The sequence below is a fragment of the Pelophylax lessonae genome, assembly GCF_965119305.1.
Source record: "Pelophylax lessonae genome assembly, chromosome: 1".
NCBI classification, from domain to species: domain Eukaryota; kingdom Metazoa; phylum Chordata; class Amphibia; order Anura; family Ranidae; genus Pelophylax; species Pelophylax lessonae.
This window is the reverse complement of record NC_138768.1, coordinates 353,339,829-353,354,771: the sequence shown is the minus strand read 5'-3', so window position 1 is coordinate 353,354,771 and position 14,943 is coordinate 353,339,829. Positions and strand designations below refer to the sequence as shown.

General features: G+C 49.0%; 1 protein-coding gene across 1 annotated transcript in view; it reads right to left on the bottom strand.

Annotated features, from left to right (window-relative positions):
• The window catches only part of UBQLN1 (ubiquilin 1), a 124,556-nt gene that overhangs the window by 69,205 nt on the left and 40,408 nt on the right, over window positions 1–14,943 (bottom strand). The window contains exon 4 of the mRNA XM_082248183.1: window positions 13,899–14,161. Coding sequence (XP_082104309.1) covers window positions 13,899–14,161 — 263 coding nt within the window. The remainder of the gene's footprint in view (window positions 1–13,898; window positions 14,162–14,943) is intronic.

The window sequence follows — 14,943 nt, the reverse complement described above, 5'->3', positions numbered from 1 at the left end:
TCCACCAATGCTGCTTCCTGAATTATAGCAGGAGAAGAAGCGTCCTCCTCACTGTCTGAGGGGGCTTTACCTGGGATAGCAGCCCTTGCAGAGGAACCTGCAACTGCAGTGACCATCTCTGAATCAGAGTCAGAGGTGTCAGATGGTATAGGGGTAGGCGGGGGTCGCTTCCTTGACCCCCGTCCCTGACAGGCCGCCTCCACCCGAGCCACCATAGACTCCAAAATTGCTGTAAATGACTCTATACTCTGTACACCGGCGGGTCCCGAGGCCCCCTCGAGGGAAACAGGTGGGGGAATCTGTGTGGCAGGGTCCATAATAACTCCAGTTACTTCCTGGATGATATAATTCAAAGTAAAGAAAAAACTTTTTTTTTTTTTTTTTTTGACCCTCAGCGCCACAAAAAACCCCTTAGTGTTACCTGCTAGGGATCCCTATCGATCGAGAGAGAGAGAGATAAACCCCCAGGCTCACCACTTGATGTTCAGAGTTGAACTGCAACAGCTTACAGCGCTGTCTTAGACAAACAGGAAGTCTTTTGGCTGGCTGCCCAGGAAGAAAGGAGGCGGCTCCGCCCCGGCGCCTCCCCCAAGCTCCACGAGGTGTAGAATCACCTAAAACATGGCCGCCCCCATGCTGGAGACACGAGGCTACGCCAAAATGGCGGCTCGTGCGATCCAGCAAAAAAAATGGCGGCGGCCTGTGCTGACTAGCGGTGTGCTGCAGGCACACAACACTCTCTCTGCATGGGGATATGGCGTGTTTGGCGGTGCCGGCCCTGGCGGACCGCATGGCCGTTCGGGAGGCCTGCTATTAGCTGGAGATCTGACTTGGAAGGCAGTCTACATGTCCATGGCTTCTGACTGGTAGGTAGCTTATACTTAACCCATAAGATTCCCAGAATGCCACAGATTACATCTTTAAAACATGTATACAATAGATTGTTAGCTCCCAAACCAAGCCTCCTGGCTTTTGCACACATAAAATCACACTCAAAGTAGGAGGATTTGTGACATGTTATAGGATAGAAAGAAACTCTTTCTTACCATACAGAGAGGGGCCCGCGTTCACCACAAAACCCGTCAGGGAAAACAGGGGGAACATACTACTCACCATACCGGAACCAGGCGGGCACCAACTCCTGACAGTACCCCTCTCCACCGGGGCGGGAGGGCTGTTGACCGATACAGACGCCGTGACTCATGGTCTTTGGCGTTTCAGCGAGACGTTTAACTCGCGGGTTCAGTCCTTTAATGGGACTTTGTCGCGGCCGACTCAGCGCGGAGCTATGGCCAGCACCATAGAAAAAATTTCTTGCCAGGACCTAAGATCCCAGCAAGGTATCTAGGTCCTTACTCCTAACTAGACAGAAAATAACTGATTTGCTGAGGCAGAGAGAGAGAGGATATACCCTCTGGGACTGCCCCTAGGGTGTGGCCAGAGCTTTTTAATTTCCTGTCTAGTCCTGCTCCTGCGGAGGTAACATAACCCGAAGGTGGTGTATCACCGAGGACTACGTCTGTCGATGAGCGCTAGAGAAACAAGGTTCTCTTTTAAACAGCAGCCTGCAAAACCTTTAGGCACTTAGCGCCCTAGTAGAATGCGCCTTCATAGGGAAAGGAGGAACCAGACGCTTCAATGACTAAGCCTGAACAGCCGTCTGCCTGATCCATCTGGATAAGGTCGCAGCAGATGCAGTTAATCCTTTACGAGGTCCCTCGGTAAGGACAAAAAGAGCATCTGATCTTATGAAAGACGCGGTAACCGCCAGATAAACCCTGATCGCCCAAGCCACATCCAAAGAATGCAAGGCAATTTCCTAGGGATGTTTGGGCTTGGGACAGAGTGAAGGCAGCACAATGTCTTCATTCAAATGAAAATCAGAAACCATCTTAGGAAGAAAAGACTAGGTCAGAGTACCACCTTATCTTTGTGGACTACCAAATAAGGTGAGCGGCAGGACGCCCCCGCGAATTCAGACACTCTGCAGGAAGAAGTGTTAGCCACCATAAAGACAACCTTATTTGACCAAGGAAGCAGAAATCTCCCTAATGTTCTCAAAAGGAGGCTTTTGAAGAACAGATAATACCACATTCAGATCCCACGGAGAGAGCCATATGGCGCACTTCCTGAATGAAAGTGCGAATCAAAGCATGCGTAGCTAGGGGGCGTAGGAAATATATAGTCAAAGCCGACACTTTGATAGTGCCCAAAGCCAACCGCTGTTCAACCCTTTTTTGTAGAAAGGCCAAGACCCTAGCTACTGAGAACAATCGAGGGTGCACCTTCAGTGATTCACACCATAAAATGTACGATTTCCGCGTACGATGATAGATCTTCCTGAAAGTCAACTTCCTGGCCCTCAATAGTGTAGGAATCACAGAGTCAGAAAGACCTCTCTCAACACCTGGCTTTCAACAGCAATGCCAGTAAAGCCAGCGACTGTAAAGCAGGATGGAAGATCGGACCTTGCGACAGCAGATCTTCCCTGGGAGGAAGTCTCCAAGGAGCATCGGCGACCAACCTTACCAGGTCTGCGTACCAGGACCGGAGAGGCCAGTCTAGGGCCACCAGAATGACCGGAATCCCTTCCACCTCTATCCTGCGTAGAAGTCTCCGCAGGAGTTTCAGCAGAGGAAAGGCGTAAATCAGCCGATACCGACCCTCAAATGAGCAACCACGTCTGTGACATCGGCCAGAGGATCCTGAGACCTGACTACGAACCTCTGAACCTTCCTGTTGAGACAAGAAGCAAAAAGATCGACCTTGGGTGTCCCCCACCGGACACAAAGGAGATGAAACACCTCCGGGTGTAGGGACCATTCCCCTTGATCCAACACCTGACGACTCAGGTAATCCGCTTGCCAGTTCTCCACACCTGGGATGTGTACAGCAGAGAGGGCTGGAATAAACTTTTACACCCAATCCAGAATCTCGGCTGCCTCCCTGGCCCGCCAAGACACTCTTGGTGCCCCCCGATGATTGATGTAAGCCATAGCTGTGGCGTTGTCTGACTGAATCCGAACCGGACAATCGCGCAGATGAGTCGACCATTGGCTCAGACAAAGCTTTATTGCTCTGAGCTACAAAACATTGATCGGTAGTTTTCTACTGTCCAGGTTCCCTTGGCACAGAGCTTTCCCAGCACCCCGCCCCAGCCCGACAGGCTGGCATCCGTGGTCACCACCATCCAACACAACGACAAGAAGGACTTGCCCTGGCTTAGTGCTGATGACTGAAGCCACCACAACAGAGCAGACTGTTGTGGCTCAACCAAGTCAAATTGTCCAAGGACTTCAGAACCTTGTTCCATTTGACAAGAATCTCCCTTTGTAAAGGTCTCGTGTGAAACTGAGCAAATGGAACCGCCGCAAAGGTTGATACCATCAGACCCAAGGCCCACATGCAAATCCGCAGAGAGGACAGATTGTTTGCCAACAGCAAACTAATCGCCCCCTGCAACTTCTGCAGCTTGTCCAGGGGAAGAAAGACCCTCGCCAAGGCGGAATCCATAGTAAGGCCCAGATAATCCAGTCTCAATGAAGGTATCAGGGTGGATTTCTTGAAATTGATATTCCACCGGAACTCTTGCAGGGTTCTGACAGTGATTGACAGATTGCCCAACAGGGCTGAATGAGAGTCCGCTCTCAATAGATGATCGTCCAGATACCCCAGTACCACAATCCCCCATTGGCGCAGCAATGCCAACACCGGAGCCAGTACCTTGGTAAAAGCCCTGGGAGCGGAGGCAAGACCAAAGGGTAACGCCACAAATTGATAATGCTCCTCTGCTACGGCAAAGCGAAGAAACCGATAATGCCCAGCGTAGATAGGGATGTGGAGATAAGCGTCCTTGATATCTATGGAGGCTAAGAAGTCTCCCTGGTGTAGGGACGCCACTACCGTGCGGATGGATTCCATCCAAACCTTCTGTACCCGCACAAAGCGGTTCAGAGCCTTGAGATCCAGGATTGGACGCACCTTGCCCTCTTTTCTGGGCACAGTAAACAGGTTTGAATAAAACCCTTGAAGGCGTTCCTGAGAGGGAACCGGCACAATCACCCTTTGTGCAAGCAGATCTTGTACCGCCTCTCGTAGATCCCTTAACAGGTCTGGAGACAGATGCAGATTGGACGGGAAGAACCTGTCCGACGGTCGAGACCAGAATTCGTTCTTGTACCCTGATAAGATCAGTTCGTGAACCCATTTGTCCTGAATCAGGGAAGTCCATGGTTCCGGAAAGAAGCAAAGACGTCCCCTCACCCCAGAAGCGGGTGAGGGTGCCCCTTCATGCAGACAAAGATTTGTCTGCAGAACCAGACTGGCCGGTCTTTGATTTACCTGACCATGGCTTCTTGGAACCCCCAGAGGACCTGAATGGCTCTCTTTTCTTGCGACCCGGAGGTACGAAAAAAATGGATTTTTGTAAGAACTTACCGTAAAATCCTTTTCTCTTAAGCTCATTGACAGACGTAGTCTTCTTGATTCTCAAGAGCTGGGTTATGTTGTCTCCGCAGGAGTAGGACTAGGCAGAAAGACAAAACGTTCTGGCTCCACCTTAGGGGCAGTCCCTGAGGGTATATCCTCCCTCTCTCTGCTACAGGGAATCAGTTCTGTTTAAAGCAGTACAGAGAATTTAACCCAACCCAACTCAATGATAGAGGGGCGGGTACTACGTCTGTCAATGAGCTTAAGAGAAAAGGATTTTACGGTAAGTTCTTACAAAAATCAATTTTTCTCTATCGCTCATTGACAGACGTAGTCTTCTTGATTCTCAAGAGCTGGGACATCCAGAAGCAGTGCCACAAATGAGGGGTGGGATTGACAAAATCAAATCCAATCTAGAAGGCCCAACCGGTGCCAAACTAGAAGTTTTAAAGGCTCATTATAAACAAAGAATGAGACTAAAGAAAAAATTTTCCAACGGAAAAAAACCCTCGAGGTAGACCACTGGTCTCCTCAAATTGCGGCCTGCAAAACCTTGCGGCCAAATGAGGCATCAGACGATGCCATTACATCAACTTTATAATGTTTAGAAAAGGTATGCACCGACGACCAGGTAGCCGCCTTGCACACCTGGACCACTGACGCCTGATGGCGAAAGGCCCATGACGCACTAAGTGCCCGAGTGGAGTGCGCCTTAACAGGGAACGGGGGCTCCCGACCCTTAATAGAATAAGCCTGCACTACCGTCTGTCTGATCCATCTGGAAATGGTCGCGGCAGATGCAGGCAACCCCTTTTTGGGTCCATCTGGGATCACAAAAAGTGAATCCGTCTTGCGAAACGAGTCTGTCGTTTTCAAGTATACCCTGATCGCCCGGACCACATCCAAGGAGTGTAAAGCAAACTCCCGAGGATGACTGGGCTTAGGACACAGGGAAGGTAATACAATTTCTTCATTCAGATGAAATTCTGAAACCACTTTTGGTAGGAAGGATGGATTCGGACGAAGAACCACCTTATCTCTATGAACCACCAGATATGGTGAACGACAAGATAATGCGGCCAGTTCTGACACCCTGCGTGCAGAAGTAATAGCCACCAAGAAGGCCACCTTCTGGGACAACGTGGGTAGAGGAATCTCCCTAATATCTTCAAAGGGAGGTTTCTGAAGAACCGACAACACTAAATTAAGATCCCAGGGGGGTAACGGCGCGTGCACTGGCGGAGCCAGATGTCGCACCCCCTGGATGAAGTTCCGCACCAAGGAATGAGTAGCCAAAGGCTTCTGAAAGAAGATGGCTAATGCTGAGACCTGACCCTTGATAGTACTCAAGGCCAGTTTCTGCTCAACCCCTTGTTGCAGAAAGCCAATATTCGACTAATCGAATAAGACCGAGGACGGAACCCCAAAGGTTCACACCATGCAATGTAGGACTTCCATGTGCGATGATAAATCTTTCTGGAAGTCGCTTTTCTTGCTTCAACTAGAGTAGGAATAACTGAAGCTGACAAACCTTTGTCCTTCAGCAACTGGGTCTCAATAGCCAGGCCGTTAAAGCCAGCGATCGTAAAGCAGGATGGAAGATCGGTCCCTGAGACAGTAGATCCTCCCTGAGAGGAAGTCTCCATGGGACGTCCGCCACCAGTCTGACCATGTCGGCGTACCAAGCTCGACGAGGCCAGTCCGGAGCTACCAGGATTACTGGGATTCCTTCCTCCTCTATCCTGCGAAGAAGTCTTGGCAGTAACGCGAGAGGAGGGAAGGCATATATTAGCTGGTATTGCCCCCACGGGGCGATCAGTGCGTCTGCGGTTTCTGCTAGAGGATCGCGGGAGCGAGCCACGAATCTCTGAACTTTCCTGTTGAATCGTGATGCCAACAGATCCACATCCGGGGTGCCCCACCGTAGGCACAACTGGTGGAAAACGTCTGGATGGAGGGACCATTCCCCCTGATCCAGGGTCTGACGGCTGAGATAATCTGCCTGCCAATTCTCCACCCCCGGAATGAACACCGCAGAGATTGCTGGAACAAATCGTTCCGCCCAGCGAAGAATGCAAGCCACTTCTTTGGCCGCTCGGACACTCTTGGTGCCCCCCTGGTGATTGACATAAGCCACGGCCGTGGCATTGTCCGACTGGATCCGAACCGGGCTGCCCTGGAGCTGCTCGGTCCAGTGAATCAGACAGAGTCTGATCGCTCTCAGTTCCAATACATTTATCGGTAACCTGGATTCTTCCGGGGACCAAAGACCCTGGACAGATAACTGACCAAGAATTCCTCCCCATCCGGATAGACTGGCATCCGTGGTCACTATCATCCAATATATTGGCAGAAATGACTTTCCCTGGCTGAGCATTGGAGACCGAAGCCACCAAACCAGAGACTCTCTGGTCTGTTTGCTCAATCGTATCTGATTGTCCAGGGATTCCGGATTCCGATTCCATCTGAGAAGAATCTCTTGCTGAAGAATTCGGGTATGGGACTGGGCAAATGGGACTGCTTCGAATGAAGCCACCATCAACCCCAGAACCCTCATGCAAGTCCGAAGGGAAGACCAGCTGTTGGACAGTAACAACTGGACTGCTGATTGAATCTTTCGGAGTTTCCCTACCGGAAGGAAAACTCTTGTCCTGACTGTGTCTAGAATTAGACCCAGATATTCGAGCCTCTGGGTGGGAACCAGAAATGACTTTTGCTGGTTCACCAGCCACCCGAATTCCTGTAAAGAAATCATAGTAATTTCTATGTTTTGTAGCAAGGTCTGAGGAGACTCTGCATGAAGCAGAAGATCGTCTAGGTAACCTAGAATCGATATACCTCTTTGGCGCAGAAGTGCCAACATTGGGGCCAACACCTTTGTGAAGACCCGCGGAGCCGTGGCGAGACCGAAAGGTAACGCCACAAACTGATAGTGGTTCTCCTCTACGGAAAAGCGTAGAAAACGCTGATGTCCTGCGAAAATGGGAATGTGAAGATAGGCGTCCTTGATGTCTATGGACGCTAGGACATCCCCTGGATGCAGGAAGGCTGCTATTGTGCGAATGGACTCCATTCTGAATCTTCTTATGTTGACGAAAGAATTGAGTGCTCTTAAGTCCAGAATTGGACGCACTTTGCCCTCTTTCCTGGGTATTGTAAACAGGTTTGAATAAAACCCTTGAAACCGTTCTGTCCAAGGAACGTGGACTACCACTCCTTGTTGTAGTAGATCTGTGACTGCTTTCCGCAGATCTTCTAAACGATCTGAGGATAGTCGGATATTGGAAGGGAAGAATCGCGCCGGTGGGAGAGATCGAAACTCGATCTTGTACCCTGACCTTATGACTTCGCAAACCCATTTGTCCGGGATTCTGGAAAGCCATGGATCCGGGAACCGGCGAAGACGTCCCCCCACCCCAGTTATGGGTGGGGGCGCACCTTCAGGCTTTGGATGGTTTATCTTCAGGTCTGGAGGGGGCGGGCTTTTGCTTGCCCGACCAACGACCCCTGACGCCTCCTGCAGGAGCTTTGGAGGACTTAGTTTTTTCACCCGCTGGACGAAAAAACCTCTTGTGAGCAGAAAAAGAAGGCCCTCGTCTTTGACGAGTTCCTCTACCTTTAAAATTTTGCGGTAAAAAGGTGCTCTTTCCACCCGTGAGATCCTTAATGATCTCATCTAAGTTGGCTCCAAATAGACGCTCTCCTGAAAAGGGGATATTAGCCAATGCTTTTTTGGAACCTTGGTCGGCTAACCAACCTTTTAGCCACAGTGTACGCCTGAGAACCACTGCTGAGACTGATGCTCGCGCCATTAATGGAGTGGCGTCTAACGCCGCATCACACACAAACTGTAACCCCTGTATCATTTGTTCCAACAAATCTGATACCGCCTGAGGGACTTCTTCTAAGTCCCGGCGTAACCACTTGGTCCATTCAGTTACAGCCTGCGAAACCAGACCAATAGCTATTATAGGTCTGAAAGCTGATCCAATCAAGGAAAACATGGTGCGAGACATAGCTTCTATCTTGCGATCCACTGGATCTTTAAAAGACGGAGCGTCTTCTAAAGGAATAACCGTGGCTTTATTCAATCTAGCAATTGGTGAATCCACCACAGGTGGTTCTGTCCATTTCTTAATAAGGGTTTCCTCAAACGGATAACGCCTGTCAATGCGTTTAGAAATAGTAAACGTGCGTTTTGGCAGACGCCATTCTTCTTCGATTGGATTGCCAAAACATTTGGGCAATGGAAAAACCTTCGCCACTTTGATGCGTTTTTTAGTCCCAAAAGGGATCTCAGTTTCAGCTATTTCTGATGGAATACCCTGTAACCTTAAGGTCTCTTGAACAGATACAATGAGTGCGTTTACCAACGCTTCCTCTCGGGCTATGGCGGATGCCGAAACATCTTCCTCACTGTCTGAAGAGACAGGACCCGAGACACCAATCCCAGATGAAGTACCTGCAACTGCAGAAATAGGCTCAGAGTCTGAATCCGAGGTTTCAGATAATAAGGGGTTAGGCGGGGGTCGCTTTCTTGCGCCCTGTCCCTGACAAGCCACTTCCACCCGGGACACAAACGTTTCCATAATAGCTGACAATGATTCAATTGTCAATGGGGTGCTGGAGGATCCCGCAGACCCCTCGAGGGGATCCGGAGGAGATACATGAGTGGCAGGGTCCATGTTAATACAGGACAACTTTGCCAGCAAAAACAAAAAAACTTTTTCTTTTTTTTTTTTTTTTTTGTGTGTCTCCCCCTAGCGCAATAGCGCCCCTCAGAGTACCTGCTTCTCGATCCCAGAGAGAGAGAGAGGGACCCCCAAGGCTCACCAACCGATGCAGTGCAGTTTCCAACCAACTGCAGTCAGCGTCTGTCTTACACAGACTGGAAGGAGCTGTTTGCTTTTTCCCGGGTAGAAGGCGTGGCTCCGCCCCCTGTGTACGCCTTCCGGCGTTCCCAGCCCTCCACGAGGTAGCTGGGCTCACAAAACATGGCCGCCCCCATAGAAGAGACATAAGACTCCAAAAACATGGCGGCCGGCGTGACCTGAGGACATACATGCATACGGTCTACGGCAAAATGGCGGCGGACCGCCGATATCGTCTTCCCAGCACATCCACCTGCACTCTGCTAAGAGGTGACATATGGATCTACAGAGATACACTGCACATAAGGTAGGATTATACCTCCTATGTCTGCTGTAATGTTACAGTCTGCTGGGTAGAGTGTTAGCTCTTGAACCAAGTCCACTTCCCACAAACACATGCTGTATTACAAGGGGGACTTGTAAGTATCAGATATATACTGACCATATATGGAGGGGCCCATAATATATACTGCCTCATAATGAGGAAAAAAGGGAACGTTTACTCACCATACCGAACCGACAGGCACCCTCTCTTCACAATACCCTCTCCACCGGGGTGGGGGTTTGTGGACGCCTCGACTCTCTGGTACCTGGCGTCCAAGCGAGACTTTTAACTCGCAAAGTCAGTCCCTTCACTGGGACTCCGTCGCGGCCGACCCAGCGCGGAGCTCTGGTCTGCACGCGCTCGTAGGCAGAAACCGGGGTGACCACTGGATCTCAACATCCAGCCCGTCGCCCGGCCCCGCATACTTACTTGAATATGTCGCGGCCGACCAAGCGCAATGCCATGGTCTGCGCGCGCTCGTAGGCCGGCTGGGGTGACCACAAGTGTCGCCCAGTCCGGCATTTTTGCTTGAAGATCTCACAGGAAAAAACACTGGAGAAACTACCTAAAAAATGTCTTTTTCTTAAAGAAAAAAAGTCTTGCCAGGACCAAAAGATCCCAGCAAGGAACTTAGGTCCTTACTCCTGACTAGACAGAAAAAAACTGATTCCCTGTAGCAGAGAGAGGGAGGATATACCCTCAGGGACTGCCCCTAAGGTGGAGCCAGAACGTTTTGTCTTTCTGCCTAGTCCTACTCCTGCGGAGACAACATAACCCAGCTCTTGAGAATCAAGAAGACTACGTCTGTCAATGAGCGATAGAGAAAGCCGCCTATAAACAGTGAAGGAAGGCCCCCGCCTATGACGTGGCGCCTTACCCTTAGATGATTGAGGGAGAAGAGTACTCTTCCCACCAGTAAGCCCTTTGATCAGTTCATCCAGAGAAGATACAAACAACCTCTCTCCCGTCAAGGGAAGGTCAATCAAGGCCTTCGAAGCCTGGTCTGTCGACCAGCTTTTTAACGACACCGTGTGTCTAATGGCAATCCCCACTGTGGACACCTAGGGGGGCTGCATTCTGAGGACACATCACACATGAAGACAAGGGCTTGAGCCATATGGTCTTGGAGCTCAATCAGGGCCAGGGGAATCTGTTCAGATTTTAAGTTCCCCTTAAGTAACTTCACCCATTCAGTGAACATCTGTGACACCAGAACGTTCACAAAGATTGGTTTAGTATGGTACCCGCCAACACGTGTAGATGGCGGGACAGAGACCCCCTGTCTATCCACCGGACACACAGTAGACTTATTCAATCTGGAAACTGGGTGATCCACCTTTGGTGGAACGATCCATCGAGTGGAAACCGCCTCTGCAAAGGGATAACGGTGTTTAAAAACCGCTTGGGCACCACTAGCATGTGCTTGATTCGCCATCATTGTTCTTTTACAATATTGTCAAAAAGCTCCGGGCAAGGAAACACCTTGCCTGACTTCTGGGCTTTGCGGGAGCAAAAAGACACCTGCGTACCTGACGCTGTAGATTCATCTGCCATTTTTAAAGTTTCCCGCACAGAAACCATGAGTGCTTCCACCAATGTGCATTCCTGCACGGTGGCTGAAGAGGACAGGTCTTCACCATCAGAATGCAAGGACACCGATCCATCAGGATGGGGAGCGTCCGTGGCAGCCATATCTGCCTCAGATTTTGAGGATACCACCAATGGAAGTTAAGACAGCGGACGTTTGCGGCTATCAATAATTTTGAATAGAAAATATACCTTTGACACCAGGCTTTCCAGGACTGCTGTAAAAGCAGACAGACTGCGACCCAGAGGGTCCCGCAGCCACACTGAGGGGGTCTGTAGGCGAAACATTGCCCTGGTACTCCATTTTTCACTGATTAAAAATAATGCAGTGTCACTTTAAAAAGATTGCAAATCGCAATCCCACCGCCGCACTAGCGGTATCACAACTCCCAATCCAGTACAATCTGATAGCAGAGAGAGTAAGGAAAACCTACAGGGGACCCCAAAAACATTACCCAACCACTCAGAAGTCTTGCTGGAACATTCTGTTAAACAGAAATTAAAAAGGTTCTGACACAGGAAATAGAAACAGAAAAAAATGCCTGGGTCATTGCTAGATCAAATGTGCCATGCCTGCTGCCTGTCCAGTGATCTGGACTACAAGAAAATGGCCGCCCCATGCATTCCTATAGGGAACTAATAGAAAATGGCTGCCCATACATTGTCAATGGAAACTGAGCATGAATCTACAGCAAAATGGTGGGCCCCACGGAATACCATGCGGTCTCACGGACCCCCGAGGGGGGGGTCCAAGACAGGTGGCATCGAAAGGTCCTTAACAAAAGACCCCACCAGGACAGTCACCTCCCCCTGCAGGAACGCCGCCGCGACTAATATTACCGCCCCCCAAGGTAGGAACCTACTAGGGGAAGGGAGGGGAATAACTGGGGGGGGGGCCTAGTATGTCTGAGAGGCCAGGGGAACTGAGGGATCTCCCGAGGGTCCGGCTATTCCCAGGAAGGGGCCCACGTCCACCCCGAGACCGCCAGAGGATTGGGGGGGACAGCATTACTCACCATACCACGGTATTAGGTGGGCACCACTCCGAACAGACCACCTCCCAGCCGGGGTGGGGGTGCTGCCAGCCAGGAGGTATGTTGTGACTCAGGGCATTACAGGTCGTCCCAGCCCAGCAAGACGGTCCACTCACAGGCTCGTCCCCATCCATTGGGGCTCTGCGTGGCGAGGCCTAGTGCTGGACTATAACCTGCGCACGCTCGCTGGCCAGGCTGGGAGACCTTAAGGATCTAGAATATCCAGTCCGAAACCTCAGCCGACTGTTGCTTGTAGTTCTCCAGGAACTCTAACTAGTAAATAAAAATTACATATAACAAAAATTTACCTTTTATATAGCTAAGACCGAAGTCCCAGCAGGGAACTACACCTAAACTAGCCAGAAACAAACTGGAAGTTGTAGCAGAGTGTGAGGGGTTATGCCTGCAGGGACAGCCCCATAGGCGTGGTAAAGCTTCTCCCTGCCTAGTGTCTTATTCCTGATGGGAGGAGCATAATCCAATGGTCTAGGAAGATATGGAGCTGAGCCCGTCTATGGACGATAGAGAAAGATAGTTACCCGTTTGTCCACCCCTGTACAGTGAGCTGCGCACACGCAGCTCACTGCACAAATTTGACAATGCTGAAACTGGCAGTACTTCTGTACATGCATGTTGGCCTGGCCAATGACAGCAGTCGGCTATGGAGGCCTTGGAGCCCGGAAAGGTCAGAAGCAGGTGGGGAGTTCCAGGACGGCGCATCGCTTGATTAAAAGGTATTAGTTCCACTTTAAAGTCTACTAAAACCTGGAGTTAAAAGTGGAGCTCCACCCAAAAGGGGAGGCTCCGCTTGTTTGCTTCCTCCCTCCTTCCGCTGCCACATTTGGCACCTGGTTTTGACAGGTATCTACTCCCACATCTGGGGGACTTCAAGACGTTTGACCCTCCTCCCTCCCCTGCAGCCGGGCCATTCACAAAGCGCAGCAAGCTTCGCGCATGCGCAGTAGGGAGACGGGCTGTGAAGCCTCAAGGTTTCACTGCCAGTTTGCCTTACAAGAAATGGCGATGGCAGCACCCGATACCTGGAGTGAAGACACTGCTGGATTCCAGAACAAAAATATTAAAAGTCAGCAGCTACGGTTTTTGTAGCTGCTGACTTAATTGTTTTCTGAAGGAGCCTTAATTTCCTCTAAGTGTTAAATAATTTGTCTCAACCTTTTAACTGCCACTTTTGCGACAATGTGGTCTGTTAAAAAGGTATTTGAAAAGAAAAAACCACACACTAGCTGGCCAGATCAAAATGGTAAGGATTAACTGCCAAAACATATTAATTTTTTTGTGGGGGGTTTAATACCACTTTGATCCTGGAGTGGAGAAGCTCCTTTATATATTCTGAGGAAGATTTTTTTTTAATTGGTCCAGTCAAAGTGCAAGGTAATATCTTTGTTAAAATTTTAAAACAGGCTTCCTACATTTTCTAAGTGAACAAACAGGTTGGTTTTTAACATGCTGCTTAGAAGATGAGATGCTTCATCTGTGCGCCGAGTCTCTTACAATGACATCAGGACATAGGTAATCTAACACTTTTCCTTTCAGCTTTAGGCTACCCCTAATATTTCTGCAGTAAATACATGGGAAATATCTAATGAAAGAACAGCTTTGTCTTGCATAAAAGAAAACATAATAAGAACATACTTGTCGCATTATGTCTGGATTATTAAGCATGTGACTGATTTCAGGATTTCTCTGGATTAATTGCTGCATTTGTGGATTGGCCATAATTAGTTGTCGCATCAAGTCAGGGTTAGACAGCATGCTCTGTACAAATGGGTTTTCCATGATCTGAACCATCATCTCTGGGTTTGACATAAGTTGTCTCTGCATCTGGCTCTGTAGCTCAGAGAAATTTGTTGCATTCATGCCCAAACTACTGAGCCCAGCTAGACCACCAATGCCCCCTGGAAAACAGAAAAAAAGAGTTCATTAACCACTTCAGTATAAAACATACTTACAATATCTGTAATCTGTGTTATATCTGTTTGATCGATGTAAAAAAAAAAAACTGTTGATCCTGCCAGAAATCTTTAGAGCAGATAACTTATCAGTTAGCATTGCTACCAGCCAGCTATCTTTGAAGACTACAGAACACCTTTCCAATGTTATGGAGATATAGGGAGGCTTTCTGTGGTCCTAATATACTTTCTGTCCTTGGATGACAACACTGCTCCTCCACTGATACAGCACTGTTTGTGAGGTTGTCAACCTAGGACAGGTAGTCTGTTACAAACAGGATAACTAGTTGAAAATAAAGAAAAAAAATCCTAAAAAAGGAAAACGAATGCAAACACCGCATTTAAAGTATCTATAGCCAAAACATTTTTTGTTTTAGGTTTTTGATACAGTGGGGAAATTTTAGAACCCCAACCATGTTTCACTACCATCAAAGACTTGGATAAAAATGCATTGGCTTGATGTACATGTTGCTACTTTTCAACAAACGTCTATGAACCATATTTTAGAAGTTGCAATTCTCTGGACACCAGGCGCTTCTTTGTTTTTATCCAAGTCTACAGTGGATAGAAAAAGTCTACACACCCCTGTTAAAATGTCAGGTTTCTGTGATGTAAAAAAATTAGACAAAGGTCATTCAGAACTTTTTTCACTTTAAATGTGACCTACAAACTGGACAACTTAGTTGAACAACAAACCGAAATCTTTTAGGTGGAGGGAAGTAAAAATA